Source organism: Ascaphus truei, unplaced genomic scaffold (assembly GCF_040206685.1).
Source record: "Ascaphus truei isolate aAscTru1 unplaced genomic scaffold, aAscTru1.hap1 HAP1_SCAFFOLD_759, whole genome shotgun sequence".
Lineage (NCBI taxonomy): Eukaryota > Metazoa > Chordata > Amphibia > Anura > Ascaphidae > Ascaphus > Ascaphus truei.
Genome location: NW_027457094.1, coordinates 91,506 through 110,082, shown reverse-complemented (window position 1 = coordinate 110,082; position 18,577 = coordinate 91,506). Strand labels below are relative to the sequence as shown.

Below are 18,577 nucleotides of genomic sequence, written 5' to 3'. Positions count from 1 at the left end.
GAGAGAGTAGGACATACTGGGGGAGAGAGAAGGACATACTGGGGGAGAGAGAAAGACATGCTGGGGTAGAGAAGGACATGCTGGGGGAGAGGAGGACATGCTGGGGGAGAGAAGGACATGCTGGGGGAGAAAAGGACATTCTGGGGGAGCGAAGGACATGCTGGGGAGAAAAGGACATGCTGGGGGAGAGAAAGACATGCTGGGGGAGAGAAGGACATACTGGGGAGAGAAGGACATGCTGGAGAGAGAAGGACATGCTGGGGGAGAGAAGGACATGCTGGGGGAGAAAAGGACATGCTGGGGGAGAGAAGGACATGCTGGGGGAGAGAAGGACATGCTAGGGGAGAGAAGGACATGCTGGGGGAGAGGACATGCTGGGGTAGAGAGAAAGACATGCTGGGGGAGAGAAAGACATGCTGGGGGAGAGAAAGACATGCTGGGGGAGAGAAGGACATGCTGGGGGAGAGAAAGTCATGCTGGGGGAGAGAAGGACATGCTGGGGGAGAGAAAGACATGCTGGGGGAGAGGACATGCTGGGGGAGAGACGGACATGCTGGGGGGGAAGTGAGAGACATTCTGGGGGAGATGAGAAAGAAATACATGCTTGTGTGGGAGAGGAGAGAGAAAGACATGCTGGTGTGGGAGAGGAGAGAGAAAGTCATGCTGGTGTGGGAGAGGAGAGAGAAAGACATGCTAGGAGAGAAGAGAAAGAAAGACATGCGAGGAGAGAGAAAGACATGCTGGGATAGAGGAGAAAGACAGACATGCTGGGGGAGAGCAGAAAGAAAGAAATGCTGGGGGAGAGGAGAGAGACATAATGGGGGAAGAGCTGATAGAAATAACTGCTAGAGGAGAGAGATGAAAGTTATTAGGGGGAAGAGGTATAAGGGATCTGTCTGGATACCAAGACAGACCAGGTCAGATATTGCCACACCTAAGATGGATGCTGACAGGAAGTCAGCCTCTCTCTGGTACTTTATCGCCAGCAGCTGCTTGTGGTCTTTAAATAGCAGGCAGTTGCTCTCTGTATTTTCTTGTGCAAAGTACTCTGTTCCCCCTTGAGCGCTGCCTTTGTTTCTGTGATTGCCTGCCTGTGTTTGAACTTCTGCTTGTACCTGACTACCCCTGCCTGCCGCCTGACTCGACCCCAGAACTGGACCTGATTACCCCTTCCTGCCGCCTGTCTCGACCGCGGAACTGGACCTGACTACTCCTGCATCCCAGGCCCACATCAGTGTATTACTACCTACCTCTGCACTTCGACACGGCATCCGCTTTGCCCTTAGCAGAGGGGACAGAAGGAGATGCTGGCGGAGGAAAGAGAAAGATGTTAGGGGGGATAAAGACGTGCTAGGATGAAAAGAGAGACATAAAGGGGGGAAAAGCCGCATGAGGGGGAAGGGTCGGAGAAATACATTGCAAGAAAGCGATAGATAAGGGGGAGGGGTGGGGAATAAATTGTGAAACGCATTAGGGGAAGGGAAAGAAGGAAAATATTTTACATTAGATTAAGTAGAACAATACGCATAGATTAATAGTGGAGAGAGTGGGCTAATGTAGCTTAAAGAAAAACACCTTTCTTGGAGATCCATTTTTCCCCCCCAGTTAACATCACCTCCTCCTCCACCTTCTCCTCCGAACTACAAAAGAAGCCCAAGACCAATGACAGTGAGTATTATAAATACTTGTAGTCTTCCAGTGCCCATGTTAGCTAACCCAGCAACTACTCCTACTTTACTACCTCTACTTATATCTATCAGTGCCATTTCTCTAATGCCTCACGAGTCACATTCTCGCTTACCACTTGCCAGTAACATATACCTCCTGCCCGATGCCAGTCCTACTTTCCCCAGCCTTCTGTCAGAGCTAGGGGCCACCCTCTTAAATATTGGGATTGCTGTCTTGCACACATCAGTTGCTCACACAGAGCCGGGTTGAAAGTCAGAAATCACTGAATTATGAGAGAATTAACAGAAGAGGTACAACCCTCACACAACACCTCAGATTTACAATCCTGTTGGGCTAAGTACTCACCCCCAGCTAGAAATAGGTGGTAATTTGGGGCGCCATTTTGGTCGAACAAATTTTTTGCTACAAGGAAAGAGAGACCCCCTGTGAGTCACCATAATCACACTGGCTGCTTTTGAATCCCCTGCACAATACAGAATATGTGAATGGATGCTGCCATTGGCATACATTCATTGTATCTCGCAGTGTTTGGCTCTGAATCACAGTAGATTTGTTAGGTTCCTGGTTCAACAAGTTGAATGTAGGAATGTTTCCGTTACAGTATGAAATATATTGCATCTGTGGTTCCAATGTATGTATGTCTCTTTTTGATATATATATAATTGAGAGAATATGGTAGCACACACTGAAAAAAAGACCTCAGCAGAGGCAGGTGTGGTGCACGGTAAAGGGTAAATAGTTACAGTCTGTACGGGTTCCTAGAGATTCAATATACCGGCACAGCACAAGAGATAATTACATAAAGTGGTCCAAAATACACACATATGCCCTGGAGACCGAAACGTTGGGTATATGTGTGCATTCTGAAACCCAATAAACAACGTTTTGTGATTATCTCTTGTGCCGGTATATTGAATCTCTAGGGATCCTTACAGACTATATATGTATTTATATGTGTATATATATACATATATAATATACACACATATACACACACACAAAGTTGGAACACAGCCGCTGCATCTCCTAGTGCCAATATCTTTGCTGCAATTGTTCCCAATGTACCTGAGTCTGTTACTTAGGGAGACACCATAAGAAGACGTAGGGAGGAGTTACAGGATAAACGTTTTTCTTGCACAGCGCTGACAGTGAATGCAGCAGCCTTGTGCATATACATTTTTGCAGCCCCGAGTCCCTGCCCCGTAGAGGTGTTTGGTGCCTGAGGCACAGGGAGATAAAGGGACATACCCCAGGTCACAAGGAGCTGACTGACATGGATTATATGGTGTTTTTTTTTATCAAGTTCTGCGTCTACGGCGCAGCTAAAAAAATCCATTATTCTTCTATTGCAATGCATCATTTCGACTGTACAAATTGCAGATAATAAAATGCATGCTGTATTTAAATTACCTGTAATATTTGTCATCCGTAGCTGAAAAGAAAAACAAAACATGTTTTAGAAGTCATTTCCTTAGCAAATATCTGCAGGTGCCCAGCCACCGCCAAGGGGGCAGAGAGAGCCAGTACTGCTGTCCAGGACCCCTTCCTGCAAGTCATTGAGCTACAGGACCCAGATACAAGAGGAAATCCCTTCCTCTCTGATGGGCACTGAGTGGGGGAGGCCTCAGACAGTGGTCTGGATGGCGGTAGTCAGGTCCAAGCAGAAGTTCAATCTTAGACAGGCAAACATAGGTGAGACTGCTTGTGTGCAGTCGAAACGTTGGATTTATGCTGGATTAAAGTTTCTACATTTGAATAGACCATGTGCCTGGACTGCTTTCCTCACCTATGTTACCACTTGTGGACCTGGCAGAACGACCCCCCCTTGGTCCGTGGGCACCAGCATGTTACATCTACTTTGGTTTATTGGTTGTGTGCCAGATCATCTCTCTCTATTGAGAGGAGAGAGAAAGACGTGCGGGGGGGTGGGGTGGAGTGGGGGGGGGGGGAAGGAGAGAGAAAGACATGCTGGGGAGAGAAGGACATGCTGGGGAGAGAAGGACATGCTGGGGGAGAGAGAAGGACATGCTGGGGAGAGAAGGAGATGCTGGGGAGAGGTGAGAGAGACATTCTGGGGGAGATAAGAAAGAAATACATGCTGGTGTAGGAAAGGAGAAAGACATGCAGGTGTGGGAGAGGAGGGAGAAAGACATGCTGGTGTGGGAGAGGAGAGAGAAAGACATGCTGGTGTGGGAGAGGAGAAAGACATGCTGGTGTGGGGAGGAGAAAGACATGCTAGGGACATGCTAGGAGAGAGGAGAAAGAAAGACATGCAAGGAGAGAGGAGAAAGAAAGACATGCTGGGAGAGAGGAGAAAGACAGACATGCTGGTGGAGAGCAGAACTAAAGAAATGCTGGGGGAGAGGAGAGAGACATAATGGAGAAAGAGCTGATAGAAATAACTGCTAGAGGAGATGAAAGGTATTAGGGGGAAGAGGTATAAGGGATCTGTCTAGATACCAAGATGGCAGACGGACCAGGTAAAATTTTGCCACACCTAAGATGGATGCTGACAGGAAGTCAGCCTCTCTCTGGTCCTTTATTGCCAGCAGCTGCTTGTGGTCTTTAAATAGCAGGCAGTTGCTCTCTGTATTTTCTTGTGCAAAGTACTCTGTTCCCCCTTGAGCGCTGCCTTTGTTTCTGTGATTGCCTGCCTGTGTTTGAACTTCTGCTTGTACCTGACTACCCCTGCCTGCCGCCTGACTCGACCCCAGAACTGGACCTGACTACTCCTGCATCCCAGGCCCACGTCGGTGTATTACTACCTACCTCTGCACTTCGCCACGGCATCCGCTTTGTCCTTAGCAAAGGGGACAGAAGGAGATGCTGGCGGAGGAAAGAGAAAGATGTTAGGGGGGATAAAGACGTGCTGGGATGAAAAGAGAGACATAAAGGTGCGAAAAGCCGTATGAGGGAGAAAGGGACGGAGAAATACATTGCAAGAAAGGGATAGATAAGGGGGAGGGGTGGGGAATAAATTGTGAAACACATTAGGGGAAGGGAAAGAAGGAAAATGTTTTACATTAGATTAAGTAGAACAATACGCATAGATTAATAGTGGAGAGAGTGGGCTACTGTAGCTTAAAGAAAAACACCTTTCTTGAAGATCCATGTTTTCCCCCCAGTGAAAAAATAAAATAAAAAAGGCTCTTGAAAGACAATGTATGATGTATTGCACCTGGTACACAGAAATGCATGGGAGGGGACTATATAAAGATGGGATGCCTTGCACAAAAGTAGCACCTGGTTTACTACAAGAAAAAATCCCCCATTGTACAGTCAGACCGCGGTCATTTGAGTTGTCGGACTGTGTGTGATGTGGGCAGATTTTACTTACTTTTTTGCTTTTGAGGACATTTCTTGAGCCTGAATTTCACTGATAATTTGATACACTTGTGCACACGCACTCGCACACCTCATCACAACATACACACAATTATTCACAACGCACGCACACTTTTACCTGGTGGGGGGGGGGGGGGCATTCTCTCATGTGTTTTACTATTTATTCATTTAATGTCTCGTAATCTCAAAGGTTCCAGGAATATTCAGGACTTCCGGCTCAGGGTGAGAGAGATTTCATTTCCCTACCGTTTCGTAAGGATTAATTTTCATGGCCATTCAACAAAGTATGTGAATTACTTACTAGTCTCCTCCAGCTGTGGTAACTATAAAGAGAAATTAACAGTTAGAACTTGTTTTAGCAGAGTATGTATTCAGGAGCTGTAATATAGTGGGAGCACTTAGCTATGCAACATATTTACTTTATGTTTGTACACTATTTACATCATCTGGAATATCTTTTATAGAGCAGTTTAAACTTTATAGTGGTTTATAATGTGTTTTCATGCTTTGCAGATTCCTCCTGTAACAACGCTCTGATAAGCATCAATTATAACATTATATGTAAATCTCAATTGGATAATAAAATTATTTTCTAATTAGAATACATATATTACGTAGAATATAAAGATCAATGTTCTGATTAATATTTAGGTTATGGCTTAATATATAGGTGCAGCCACGAGTATTCTAACACTTGCCTTGGAAAATCTGGGGCAATCTCCCAGTAATGCTGCAACATTTCTGTGACATTTCTGTACACAGATTAATGGCCCATCGGATTAACACAGCGGGGTCCCTGGCAGTCCCATTAAAACTGACCAGGGATCCCTGCTGTGTTAATCCGATGGGCCATTAGTCTTTCTGCAGAAATGACAGAGAAATGTTGCAGCATTACTGGGAGATTGCCCCAGATTTTTCAAAGCAAGTGTTAGAATACTCGTAGCTGCACCTGTATTTCTAGGAATAATAGTGTAGGTATTCTGTTTAATATATTAAAATAATAATACTTCTGTATCTTTCACGTCACACTCTTCCATCAGGAAGAGAATAGAAAGTAAAGAAAACTACAGGTTAAAATGTGTGTAATATTATTTCAACATAGACATACAGATAGAGAGAGAGAGATAAACGCTGCTTTGCAAACACACATACGTGTACACTGCACTATACATCCACACACACACAGACCTGGCTATACATTGCTCTGAACATAGAGACATAGAATGACAAAGATCTATACACTGCTCTGATATACATTGCTCTGTGCATCGTAACACAAACACACACTTCTATATTCTGGTCTGCTTGTGCGAACATAGGAACAGACATACACTATTCATTCTGAGCGTACACACAGATACATAAAATAGAAGATATGCAAAAAATACATGTGTAGAATTTACACCACACCAAAAATATTGCATGAAAATGCAAAGCTGTTAAGGAATAAAAGTTTATGCTCACGAGCGTTCCTGTAATTTCTTCCATTGTAAGAGCTATGGAATGAAAAAAAATGACCCATTAAGCAAAACATACAGTAGCTTGTCCCACAAATGTAGCAAACCTAATGTCCCTTCAGCTCGTTCGCTGTAGGGTCTGCAACTTATTGCTCCACTGGCAATGGGGTAACAGAGTGACTTTTGGGATAAAATCAGGTTCCCCAAAAAAGGATCCATGCTTTAAAATTCTCCTAAGCCTATGAAACCCCAAATCAGCACATACCATCCTACTGAAAGACAGAAAGGATGTATAATAATGGCCCAAGTTAAATGGGGAGGGAGAAATAGGCTTACTGCCCCCCTCTGGCAGCCTCTGGTTCATTTCAATAGTGCCCCAGCTTGCTATTTACTGATAATATGTGGAAGGTCCATTTGGTTTAAATTAATTCCCATTAAAAAAAAGCAATTAAGTAAAATAAACCTCACCCATTAAGAGCGGAGAAGCATCTAGGATAATGGGGTTCATTTGGAAAGTGCGCCAAATAAATACTATGTATATATATATAAATATATACACTCTCTGATACAGCTGTGACCCGTCTCTCTGTTCCCTTTCCCGTGGTCCCGGAAGCTTTTCTCTAATTTATCCCAAACTCCCAGATGGTCCCGGAGGTACTTACCTTCTAAACACTGTTGAGCACTAGAAGTCCTGTTATGAATCACATTTCTGTCAGAATTGGTATTTGATGAAAAGAGAAGAGAGAGCAAGAGCAACGGGGCAGCACAAAAGAGGGAAATGGGGCAGGGCCGCTTATTCAATATTTCTATGAAGCCATCATCCAGAAGAGTTCAATTCCTTTCAACTGAATGGAAATAAAGTCTTCTGCAGCACAGAGAAGACGGCTTCACAGCAAATTTAAGTGGGACACTGAAGAAGAGACATGAAGAAGAGACAGGGTGTGTGAGAGAAAAGATAGAGAGAGGGGAGAAGCACAATAATAAAAGGTCAGAGAAAGAGAGAGAGAGAGAGAGAGAATGAAGGAACCACAAGTACTGTAAGAAAGTGACGAGAAGGAAAGGGGTACAAGGTGAAAAATCGGGGACTTGCACCCTGACACACTTACACTCGCAAACCTTGAAAGGCAACTGTCCTGTGCCATGCACTGCTTTATATATCCCAGACTGAGTGATGTCATAGACTGCAGCAGTAGCAGGGTCCCCTGATTGCATCATCACCTATACCTCAGGGCAGCCATGATGTTGGTTTTTATTACTATAATGTAGCTAGTCAAAGAAACTAAATGTGAAACCTATAGAGAAGGGTGTGTAATACCCCTTCTTTTGTACATGGATGGACGCTCCATGTAGAGTATAATGTTTTTACTATATCTAGCATGTGCCATCAGCAAGGGAGGCATGGCCAGGGAGCCTTGTTTCCTCTGGATAAAATGAAGAAAAATCCCAACTTGCAACTGAGAGAGAGAGAGAGGGGGGTGGAGGGAGAGAGAGCAGAGGGGCAGAGGGAGAGAGAGCAGAGGGGGAAAAGTGAGAGGGGGAGCAGTAGAGCTCCTCTTACACACACACACACACACACACATATACCCAGCATCACACACGCACAAACACATACCCAGCATCACACGCACATACCCAGCATCACACACGCACAAACACATACCCAGCATCACACACGCACAAACACATACCCAGCATCACACACGCACAAACATACCCAGCATCACACACGCACAAACACATACCCAGCATCACACACGCACAAACACATACCCAGCATCACACACGCACAAACATACCCAGCATCACACACCAGCACCACACACACACACACCTTATCACATATACAGTAGATTACATTATTTCTATGTGACCCTCCCCCCCCCCTTAGGGAGATGGTATCTTACGGGTGTTATGGTGCTAGCCTGTAGGCTCCCTGGAGGCTGAGTCTCTGCGATGGTTGGTGGGAGCTTGGGGTGCTGACTTTTCGTCAGGTTGGTGCAGCGCCTCCATCTTGCAGGACTCTGCCAAGAACAGATTCATTCTCACAGGAACTTTCCTTCTAGCAAGAAGCACTCTGGAGTCCAGCAACAATGCAATAACGGGGCCTGTATCTCAGAAAGTAGGGGGTCCCCGGACCTGAAACCAACGTGGTTCTGCTCTGGAGACCTTCTGCTCACGTACGCTAGTAATAACATTTCAATGTTAAAATATTTTTATTTCTGGCGAGATTTGCACAGAGAGAGGCGGATCTCTCTGCAGCAGATAAAAGTCACCAGGGGGAGCCCTTTTCGGAGGGCAGGTCATGTCGGCGCCGGTAACTCGCCATGTTTGCAAATGTTACTCTCACTGGGCCTTTCTGCATACCGTGAGAGCAACACGGCAAAGAAATGGCGAGTTCAAAACCCTGCCGATAATTTCTATCGGACTTTACTGCATGAGGCCCTATATTTGAAACCTATAGAGAAGGGTGTGTAATACCCTTCTTTTGTACATGGATGGACACTCCATGTAGAGTATAATGTTTTTACTATATCAAGCATGTGCCATCAGCAAGGGAAGCATTGCCAGGGAGCCTTGTTTCCTGAGGATAAAATGAAGAAAAACCCAACTTGCAACTGAGAGAGAGAGGGGGGGGGGGGCGGAGGGAGAAAGAGCAGAGGGGAAAAGTGAGAGGGGGAGCTGAAGCACCCTCTTACACACACATATCGCGCACACACACACATCGCACACACACATACCCAGGATCACAAACCCACATACCAAGCTTCTCTCTCACATACACCTAGCATAACACACACACAGCATATGACACACACACACACACACACACACCATATCGCTCACACACTCAGCATCACACATGTACACACACACATACCCAGCATCACACATAGACGCACATACCCAGCATCTCACACACATACACACACATACCCAGCATCTCACACATACAGTAGATTAAATTATATGTATGTATGTATATCTTTAAAAAACAAAAAGGGACAGCGCGGACTCCATAGTGTAAATAGTACAAGGTTTTATTAACACGAGCTAAAATCAGCTCACTCACAGCAATTCGATAGAACATGCACATTGGACATAAGCATCGGTATCGGCATCGGTCTCCTGTTGTTCGTCTGCCGGTATGGAGCTCCTATCCCGTAGCTGGAGGCGTGTAGAGATCTTCCATTTCCACAGCCGGGCACCTCCGATGGTGTGCGTCCACACAACGGCCCCCCGGGTACAATGATACACGCTCTCCTGATTCTGCAATTCCACAGCTCCCCTCCATTATAGTAGCAGAGAACCAATGAAACAGGTTCATGGCACAGCCAATGGCGTTCAATCCTTACGCGTTTCGTCGCAGAAAGTGGGGGCGACTTCTTCAGAGGCTAAGGATGATGTAATAATCATACATTATGTTGCCCAAATTGGATGATTACTAATTTAATCAGTTACCATCCTTAACAAGTGGATCGGAGTGACTATAGGCCAAACGGCTTAAACTTGGATAACTAAACACATACAATAATGTAATTACAAAAGTGTAACATAAAGCAGCTGGCACAACATAATAGAATTGGACTGAGGCAGGGGGAAACAACAATCCTATAAAAATACAAAACTCTAATCATGATGATATTACACTGTATTTTTACAGGATTGTTGTTCCCCCTGCCTCAGTCCCGTTCTATTATGTTGTGCCAGCTGTTTTACAGATGCAGCGGCCGTTAATCGAACATTTACCTGGGCAAATCTTGCGTTATGCTGCGTGTTGGTCCGAGATGGTCCGTTGCAGACATAATGGCGCATCGGATTAACACAGCACAGGTCCCTGCTGTGTTAATCCTACTTGTTAAGAAGTCTTACTAAAAGACGAAACGCGTAGGGTTAATAGATTGTACCTACTCTCTGTTTCTTTATTGTATGTCCTTATTCAATAATACAGCTATTTGAAAATACCAAGGTTGGTGTTCTGATATTTTTCTTTCCTCCACCTGCCCAAGAGAGGCGGTTCATTGGACTGTTTGGAGAACACTGTGTATACCCTAGCACAACACGGCTTGTATTGAGTGCCTGCGCACCTGCCACTGCGCATGCTGGGAGCAGACCGGAGCAGAGCCACAAGCGAGAGGCGTACACACAAGTAGGTGATTGGAAACCCACGCCGAGGCAGCGGTCAAGCGACGGGAGCGTCGGCGCATCTGTTACTGTGCATGCTGGGAGCAGACCGGAGCCGAGTCACGAGCGAGACGCGTACACACCAGTACGTGATTGGAAACCCGCACCGATGCAGCGGTCAGACGACGGGAGATCTATCCAGCCATCCGGGGAAGTTTCCAGGCTACAGGTGGAGTCCCAGGCAGCTTGCCAGTAACGGAATACCGACAGAGGTGAGCGAGTGAGAGGGAGCCCAGAGAAGACCACCTGGGAGTTCCATAATCGGGTCAGCCACGTTTAGTTACCTGGGGTGATCTTTTTGTGTGGGGGCAAGTTGTGGGGAAGAGGACGATTGGGTGGAAGATAAGGCGCTGCATATCTATTTCAACTGGCGATATACATCCATTGGAAGCGTGAAGGTCCCATACCCACATCCACCCACACCCCTGGAGTGACTACTGGTTACGATTTACTCCACTTATTCTCACTAACTCTCTAACCTGTATTTTCTCCAATCACCCGTTAGAGACTTATTACCATCATTATATGTCCTATTTCATTACATGTGGAGTGTTTATATATTTCTAATTTCAAAGATGCTATTACATCTGCCACTTTCTATCTGTGTATGTTAGTGTTGATAGTTACCTCCTTTTAGCAGTCTTTTCAACCTACCTACAGCAGATCCTGTTATATTTATATTCTTACCTAGCGCCGGATGTCATAGATAAATATTCATATTTTGGGTATTTGTGTTAAAACCGACATTGAGGCAGCAAGGTTTAGGAAGTTTTTTTCCTTGAGTGTTTTGCGCACCTGATTATATATATCTATATATCTATATATCTTAATATATAAATCTGAAGTTTGTGGGGTTGTAGATGTGGCCAATCAGATTCCTCCGTATCCCTGCCCTCTATGACGTCACCCAACTGCCACTCATTGGTCGGTGTGGAGACACACACACACACACACACACTCACCCAGCAGATCTCTTCGGCTGATGCCTCTCCTAAGCTGGTGTCAGCTCCGGAGGATCCACCTCAGCCTCCTTCACGGAGCAGTGTCAGCCATCTTGCTCCCGACCTGCCCCGGATTGAAGCACCTATCAGGCCCCCGTGAAGACTTCCTGCGGCTGGTGGTCGTGTTTGTAGGAGGGAGGGGGAGGGAGAAGCCCCCTACACACAGCGGAGTAAGGGTTGAAGCGCCAAGACTCAGCTCTCCAGCCTCCATACCCCGTTCGTGCCCGTCAGCTTCCTGCCTCCCGCCTCAGATCCGCGGGGGAGCGCACGCCGCGTGCATGCGCCTCCGTCTCCTGAACAGCAGACGGAATGTTCCGGGGGGGGGGCGTGAACGACCGGCCAAGACAGCCCCCGCGCCTACGTCCTCCTCCCTCCCTACAGCTGCGGCTGTCACAGCCGCCTCACAGCACCCGCGCCTCTCCGCACTTTCCCTTCCCCGGCTCCTACCTGCAGCCTTCCCCGCTGCTTCAGGTATGGGGACAGCAGGGGGGGGGGGGTGAGAAGAGATGCAGGTGGGGGGGAGAGATAACACACCCACTCAGTCACTCACCCACTCACTCACTCACTGTGGGGGTGGGGCCGGAGCTGTTATCACGGGGGCCACATTCATGTGCAAGGGGTCCACGATTGCTGTTAACGGGGGAGAAAGGGGAAGTGAGACAGAGGGCAATGGAGAGAGGGCAATGGGGGAGAGAGACAGGGGGGGGGGGATCAGACAAAGAGGGGGACCGGGTATATCAGCTAGTAATATATATATATATATATATATATATATATATATATATATCCCTTGCTGCAGTGGAAGCACTGTATGCTGGGTGATAATGGTGAAAGACAGAGTTGCAGACCTGTCTAAGACGTGCAAATGAACATACAATAATATTTACAGTTGCTATATGCTTTACTGTGGAGAGTTTGTCACTTTTGTCACTTTGTCACTTTTTTTACTCACCATAACTTAACTCAGTATTATGGTATAGCCTATCCCATAGCCTGTTTGCATACCCAGTTAAAATCAAACCCCACACTGATGAGACCCATAAAGGTCGAAACAGCTGTCTGTGGGTGGTTTTCTGGGTATGCACCTTAACCCTGGCTGTGCTCAAAGCTGTGACCATGCAGCAAGCTTAAGCCTATAGGGAACCATGTTAAAAATGGTTTTTGAGGCAAAAAGTGACACTGTGTGCTCATTTGCATGTCATTTCCCAGAATCCCTTGCTGCAGTGGAAGTGCTGGGTGATAATGGGGAAAGGCGGGGTTGCAGACCTCCAGATGAGCATACAGATATATATATATATATATATATATATATATCTGTATATCATATTCTGTGAGCTGTTATTATTTGGTTCCTGTTTGGGGTTCTCATAATTGGGATCCTGTGCAGGTGGAGGCACTGCCACTTTATATATTTGTTAACCCAGGCTCCCAGTGGCGGAGGCTCAGCTCTCTGAGCCTACAGGTATTGCCTGCACCAGTAGTCCCTTCATGCTAGAGGGAAAGAGGGCTACATAAGTGTGCTGTATTGTTTTGACCAAAGCAGTCTTCAGAGAAGGTCATGGCAAGATATGCATACCAAAGCATTGGTGAAGTTTTAAACCATGTCCTGTCTCATGTTTGGACCTGCTGTTGCCCTTTGTCACAGAGTGGTAGCCCTTCATAAGGCTTTCCCAAACCCCTTCTAGCCTTACCCCCAGTTACCAAAATACATTTTCATAAATATTCAGGCAATACCACTCTACGGCTCTGCATTTCCATACACCCGCTAGTTCCCTTCTAGCCATAACCATAAAGCATCAGAAAGGACCCAACAGTATAAAGTATCCTCTAGTCTTAGAATAGGGGCTATGGGCACATCATGGCCAAGCACATGTGGGCTGAAGTCCTTTATTTCTATTTAAATTACTTTAGACTTCTGACGAAGCGCCAACGAGGCGTGAAACGCGTAAGAGCTCCCTCCATTTTCCCTGACTGCACCATGATGTCCGAATAAAGAATATCTTTTAACCACAAGCTGCTTTCCTGATCATTTATGGCTGTGCTCTGACACACTGCCTCCAGCAGAATACCCACCTTACTTTAGACTAGATTTATCCAATGAAGATCTTAATACAAGTGTAGCCAACAGCTCAAGATCATACATCAATCCGTGCATCATTTTGAGTTAGCAAGGCCTTCCCTATGCTCAAGATTGAAAGCACGTTTATAAATAGGTGACATGGTCCAACTCACTGGAATTGTATGGCTTTTTACCCACTCAAAAAGCAACATGTATTGACTGATCATAATGGTGTCCCTGGAGTGGGTAAACCCCATTGAAATAGTGACCATTACATTTGAAAATACTCCTCTCCTTTAAAAATAAATGGTTTCAAACGGGGCCCCTTTGAGTTGGCTGCTCCCCACATTATAGAAACTTGGGAATTTAATCTGTAACATACACATTGAATAGTGAAGTTGGGAGACAGAAAGGCCAAATACATTTTTTTTGCAATTGTCAAGTTGGGAAATCATGTGAAATTTTATTGTAGAGTGACAGGAAAGGGCAGAGATTCAGGAGTAAATCTCACATCCACTGACTTACTGGGATAACGAGGAGATTCATGGACCATAGAAAAAGTATGTTTAGGAACAAGAATCAGGGAGATTCATTAATAGCAAGAGTTGGAAAACAATTACCAGGCACCGTAATACTTTGAAAAGCTTTATTTCTGCACAGTCTGCAGAAACACTCTCCTCTTAGAGATACGTGATACAGTCACAATAATGCAAGTAGAAATTACAACAAGACACAAAACACCCACTGCCACCAACATCCAAATCTCAGCCATCTGCTTGGACTCCTGCCTTGTTGCAGATGCCTTGTTGTGAGGGGGGCCGACGACAAGCAGGGGGCCCAGAGTGGCAAATGCTTGCTCAGAGTCTGGGCCTGTAACAAACACAGAAATAGTTTAGTCCAGTTATGAGAATGGTTGGTAGAACCAATGGATATTACATCTGGTGAATATGACAGTGTCAAAAGCTTCAGTAAGTTTTATTTCCCAGTCTTTAAATATATGGGTATTTCCTTTACCAGAGATGTTCTGAAAGCGCTGAACACATCTATGAACCAAAAATTTATGTGGAATGAAGCTATAATTCCAAACAATAATTCCAGCGATATGTACTTACTCGCGAGTGTACTTAAAGTGTGTCCTGTGGATTGGTTCCTGTGCTTCCGAGTCGCCTGGATTTCTGTGAGTGGGCATCTGCCAACTTGGAAAGTGGGGAGGAGCAAGCTTGCGAGTAAGTACATATCGCTCAATAGGAAAACGGCAGCTTCCCGCCCTCACCTGTGACGCGAAACCGGAAGTGACGCGACGGCAGACTGATGCGGAACAACACTGTGAGGTGCAAGTCAAAGTGAAGCACCGGGCAGCAGCTTCACATTCTACCACACTTCTATCGGCGGTTCTCTCCACCACCCATCTTATTCATGGAAAATGTGAGTTTCCTGAACATTTGTGATTAATACATATTTATGGTTTATACAGTATACACTATTTGTGGTTTTTTTCATTTACATATCATCCACTCCACTGAGAGGCATCCTGACCCCAGATACACAAAGGGCTCCAGTCAGAGAGAGAGATGGATCTCTGACATGCAGTAACATTCTACGATTCTTGTGAGTTCATTTCCTATACTGATTATTTCTATAGCAGTGATTTACCATCTGCACTATATATACTTTTATTTTTTACATATCACCAACTTATCCTGCGCTCCTCCTCAACCCCAAGAAAAGTTAACTGGGTAACACCAGCATAATCTGCAGTTTGATAAACACTATTCTGCTACCTCAAGACAGATTGAACCCATGAGTGCGCTTGCATTTAAAATAACCACTGGCTAAATGTACACATTACAACCAATGACTGGTAGTTGGCCACTAAAGAAGCACACAGATCATGTGCCCATTTGAAACAGTGGATAAGTCATCCCATTCGTACCACCATTATCTTCTGCCCTGATATCACAGCATGTCCCTCCATCTTATCCATAGCCGGAAGGTAAAGTCTGAAGCAGAATACAAGGTCACTCACCGAGTGCCGCTTCTCTTCTCCAAGGTCTTCTATTCTGTGGAGGGTTATTTCTTCTGCTCTGTCCTGCGGTTGCTGCACAGTTTCCCGTTTCACAACAGCTACATGTGTTACTGGGACCTTCCACAGGGGACCAACTGTGTAGAGATATACAGTAGAAGCAATTGGCACTGAACCACAGTTTTCACTTCTAGGCAGGTGTACCGACGATCAAGCGTTATGAATGGAATCGTGTCAAATGAATGCACCAATTATATTGCACTTCCATCATGGCAGACTGAAAGTCCTGTTTTTTTTAAAGTACATACTAATTACACTAGAGTTTTGCACATCCCATTGGTTTCCACCAATATATTTAACCAGAACCCTCTTGGTTCCAGTTGGGGAGCAGGGCCGCCAACAGATTTCCCAGAATTAGTGTCAACCTGCCCCCCCGTTTCACACAGGTATTTGTCTTCCCCCTCATTCAGTCTCTCCCCTCAGTCTCATATCACTCATTAACCCCCCCCCTCTGTCCACACAGAATTCCCCCCACATAGACACCACTACATACCCCTGATACAGTTACCTCCAGGTGACACCACCACTCCCTGCATCTTCCAACATCAGAAGCTGGACTTCTGGGCACATCCAGTTTCTGACACAGGCCCAGTGTGGGAAGAGGCAGGCAGCAGCTGGGGAAAGCCAAGGTCTCGCAGTGGCAACCAGAGGCATGGCAGCTGGATGCAGAAGTTAGGCCCAACTTGCAATGGCCAGCCCCCACCACAGCCTCTGGGAAACTAGTCTCAGCTCTCCCCTGTTGGAGGTTTTTACCGTAAATTGAAGTCTAAGTTGCTACAATAATCAACCAACAATGTGCTGCAGTATATACTGTACAGCAGGGTAACATTTTCAGTAGTATGGCCGCTCTGTTCCCTGTATGGGCTTTTTGCCTGGCTGCAGTTCCCATAGCCTTAGTTTTTACCATGCAACTTCCTAAGCCTGTTGCGTTGGCAGCCCCCCCTTTTCTCCAATGAGTTGGACTGCATCTCCTCCCCTTGCTACTTGGTACAGTCCCTGTCCCTTCCCTGCTTTCATAGGCAAGCACACTTCCTTTTCAAACCAGCAGCCAGTGTGTAGTCACACCACCGATTTCCCAGAAAAGTTGTCGTTTCACCTTCTATAATTCAGCAACCTTCAAGATTTCCCCCCTTTTGTTTGTTTTTTTATATTGAATTAAAACCTAACAAAAAAAAAGTTTACAGAAGCTTGAAGGAATGACTGTGCAGATAAGGGATGAGTTTAGCTGCCTGTTTCAACTCAGCCACAGTGAGCCTGGGACAGAACAATGGCCATTATAAATATTATACCAATTTATATTTACTTCATTTAAACTGGCTCCGGCATTCAGCATGATGCAATGAGCGATGTAGGAAGTCCCATAGTGACCTTCATGTACATGCGTAGGATAAACCCAGGCGCTACCTTTAAATATGATGTGGGTGGGGAAATATAAACAGATAAAATGTCGACCTTAGAAGTTCATAAGGTCTCCCTCTGCTTCTTTGTCTCTTCCTGTGACTATGAAACCCCAAAAGGATCTATCCAGGATCCTTAGTGAAGTAGGGATACAGAAAGAAAACAGAGCACAGGTTGAGGGGTAGATAGAATATAGCAGACTTTGTTCAGGTATATTAATCCCTTAAACGATGGGCGTAATGGTATTGTAGTGTTTAATATAATAGACACTTACACGGCCTTGTGCAAATGCTGTCGCATCAAGGTTTCTTTGAATTTTCCCTTCTCTTGTTTCTTTCTTCTTTCTCCGTCTGTTCACTCCTGTTTCCCGTTCTTTGGTGCAGTGTAACCCTCGGAACAAACAAATTGATAGGTTGAAACAGTGGGAAGCGGTAAAACAGACGAAACGCAGGTTCTGATATTAAAGCAGAAAAGACTGCAAACACTCACAAGGACAAGTGTGAGTGCAGTCTTGGGGGAGGTGTCTTTATCCCCTGCAAACAAAGAGGTCCTTCAAAGGGGAACCCTTCACTTGTACTGAACATACAGTGGGCATTGAGGGTTGAAGGGGGGATACTATTACTCACACGGCCAAGTGCGAGTGCACACTTGGATTGTTTTCTTTGGTGCTCCTCTTGCAGACGCTGATCAATCCTCCAAGGTTAATAGATTCCTTCCACAAAGTAGTGTGGGCAAAAATGAATCTCCTTACACTCGTTTAAAAGTCCATGGTCTTTATTAAACACAATACTGATAAAATAAAAATGAAAAAACAGTGCATAGAACAAAAAGGGGTTCCAAGCACTGAAAACACGTAGTCCGGAGCCTGAGGAAGCCCAAGAAAGGGCGAAATGCGTAGCTTGAAACCCCCTAGTGTTTTGAACCTTTTGCGGCCACCGTCGATTGGGACAACGGACGCACAACACTGTATCCGGACGCGGAGATAGCGAGTTGCACACCACGCGCCCTGTACTATTTCCTAAAGGACCGACTGTTTCCAGTGCTTGGAACCCCTTTTTGTTCTATGCACTGTTTCTTCATTTTTATTTTATCAGTATTGTGTTTAATAAAGACCATGGACTTTTAAACGAGTGTAAGGAGATTCATTTTTGCCCACACTACTTTGTGGCAGGAATCTATTAACCTTGGAGGATTGATCAGTGTCTGCAAGAGGAGCACCAAAGGAAACAATCCAAGTGTGCACTCCACTTGGCCGTGTGACTAATAGTATCCCCCCCCTTATCTTCAACCCTCATTGCCCACTGTATGTTCAGTACAAGTGAAGCGTTCCCCTTTGAAGGACCTCTTTGTTTGCAGGGGATAA

The 18,577-nt window shown here is 45.5% G+C and overlaps 1 protein-coding gene across 1 annotated transcript in view; it reads right to left on the bottom strand.

Moving 5' to 3' along the window:
* Window positions 1–18,577, bottom strand: part of LOC142486159 (uncharacterized) — an 83,781-nt gene that overhangs the window by 50,052 nt on the left and 15,152 nt on the right. The window contains exons 10-15 of the mRNA XM_075584817.1: window positions 15,760–15,893; window positions 14,392–14,603; window positions 8,396–8,512; window positions 5,336–5,357; window positions 4,459–4,515; window positions 1,251–1,307 (exon numbers count right to left, since the gene is read on the bottom strand). Of these exons, the coding sequence (XP_075440932.1) occupies window positions 1,251–1,307; window positions 4,459–4,515; window positions 5,336–5,357; window positions 8,396–8,512; window positions 14,392–14,603; window positions 15,760–15,893 (599 nt within the window). The remainder of the gene's footprint in view (window positions 1–1,250; window positions 1,308–4,458; window positions 4,516–5,335; window positions 5,358–8,395; window positions 8,513–14,391; window positions 14,604–15,759; window positions 15,894–18,577) is intronic.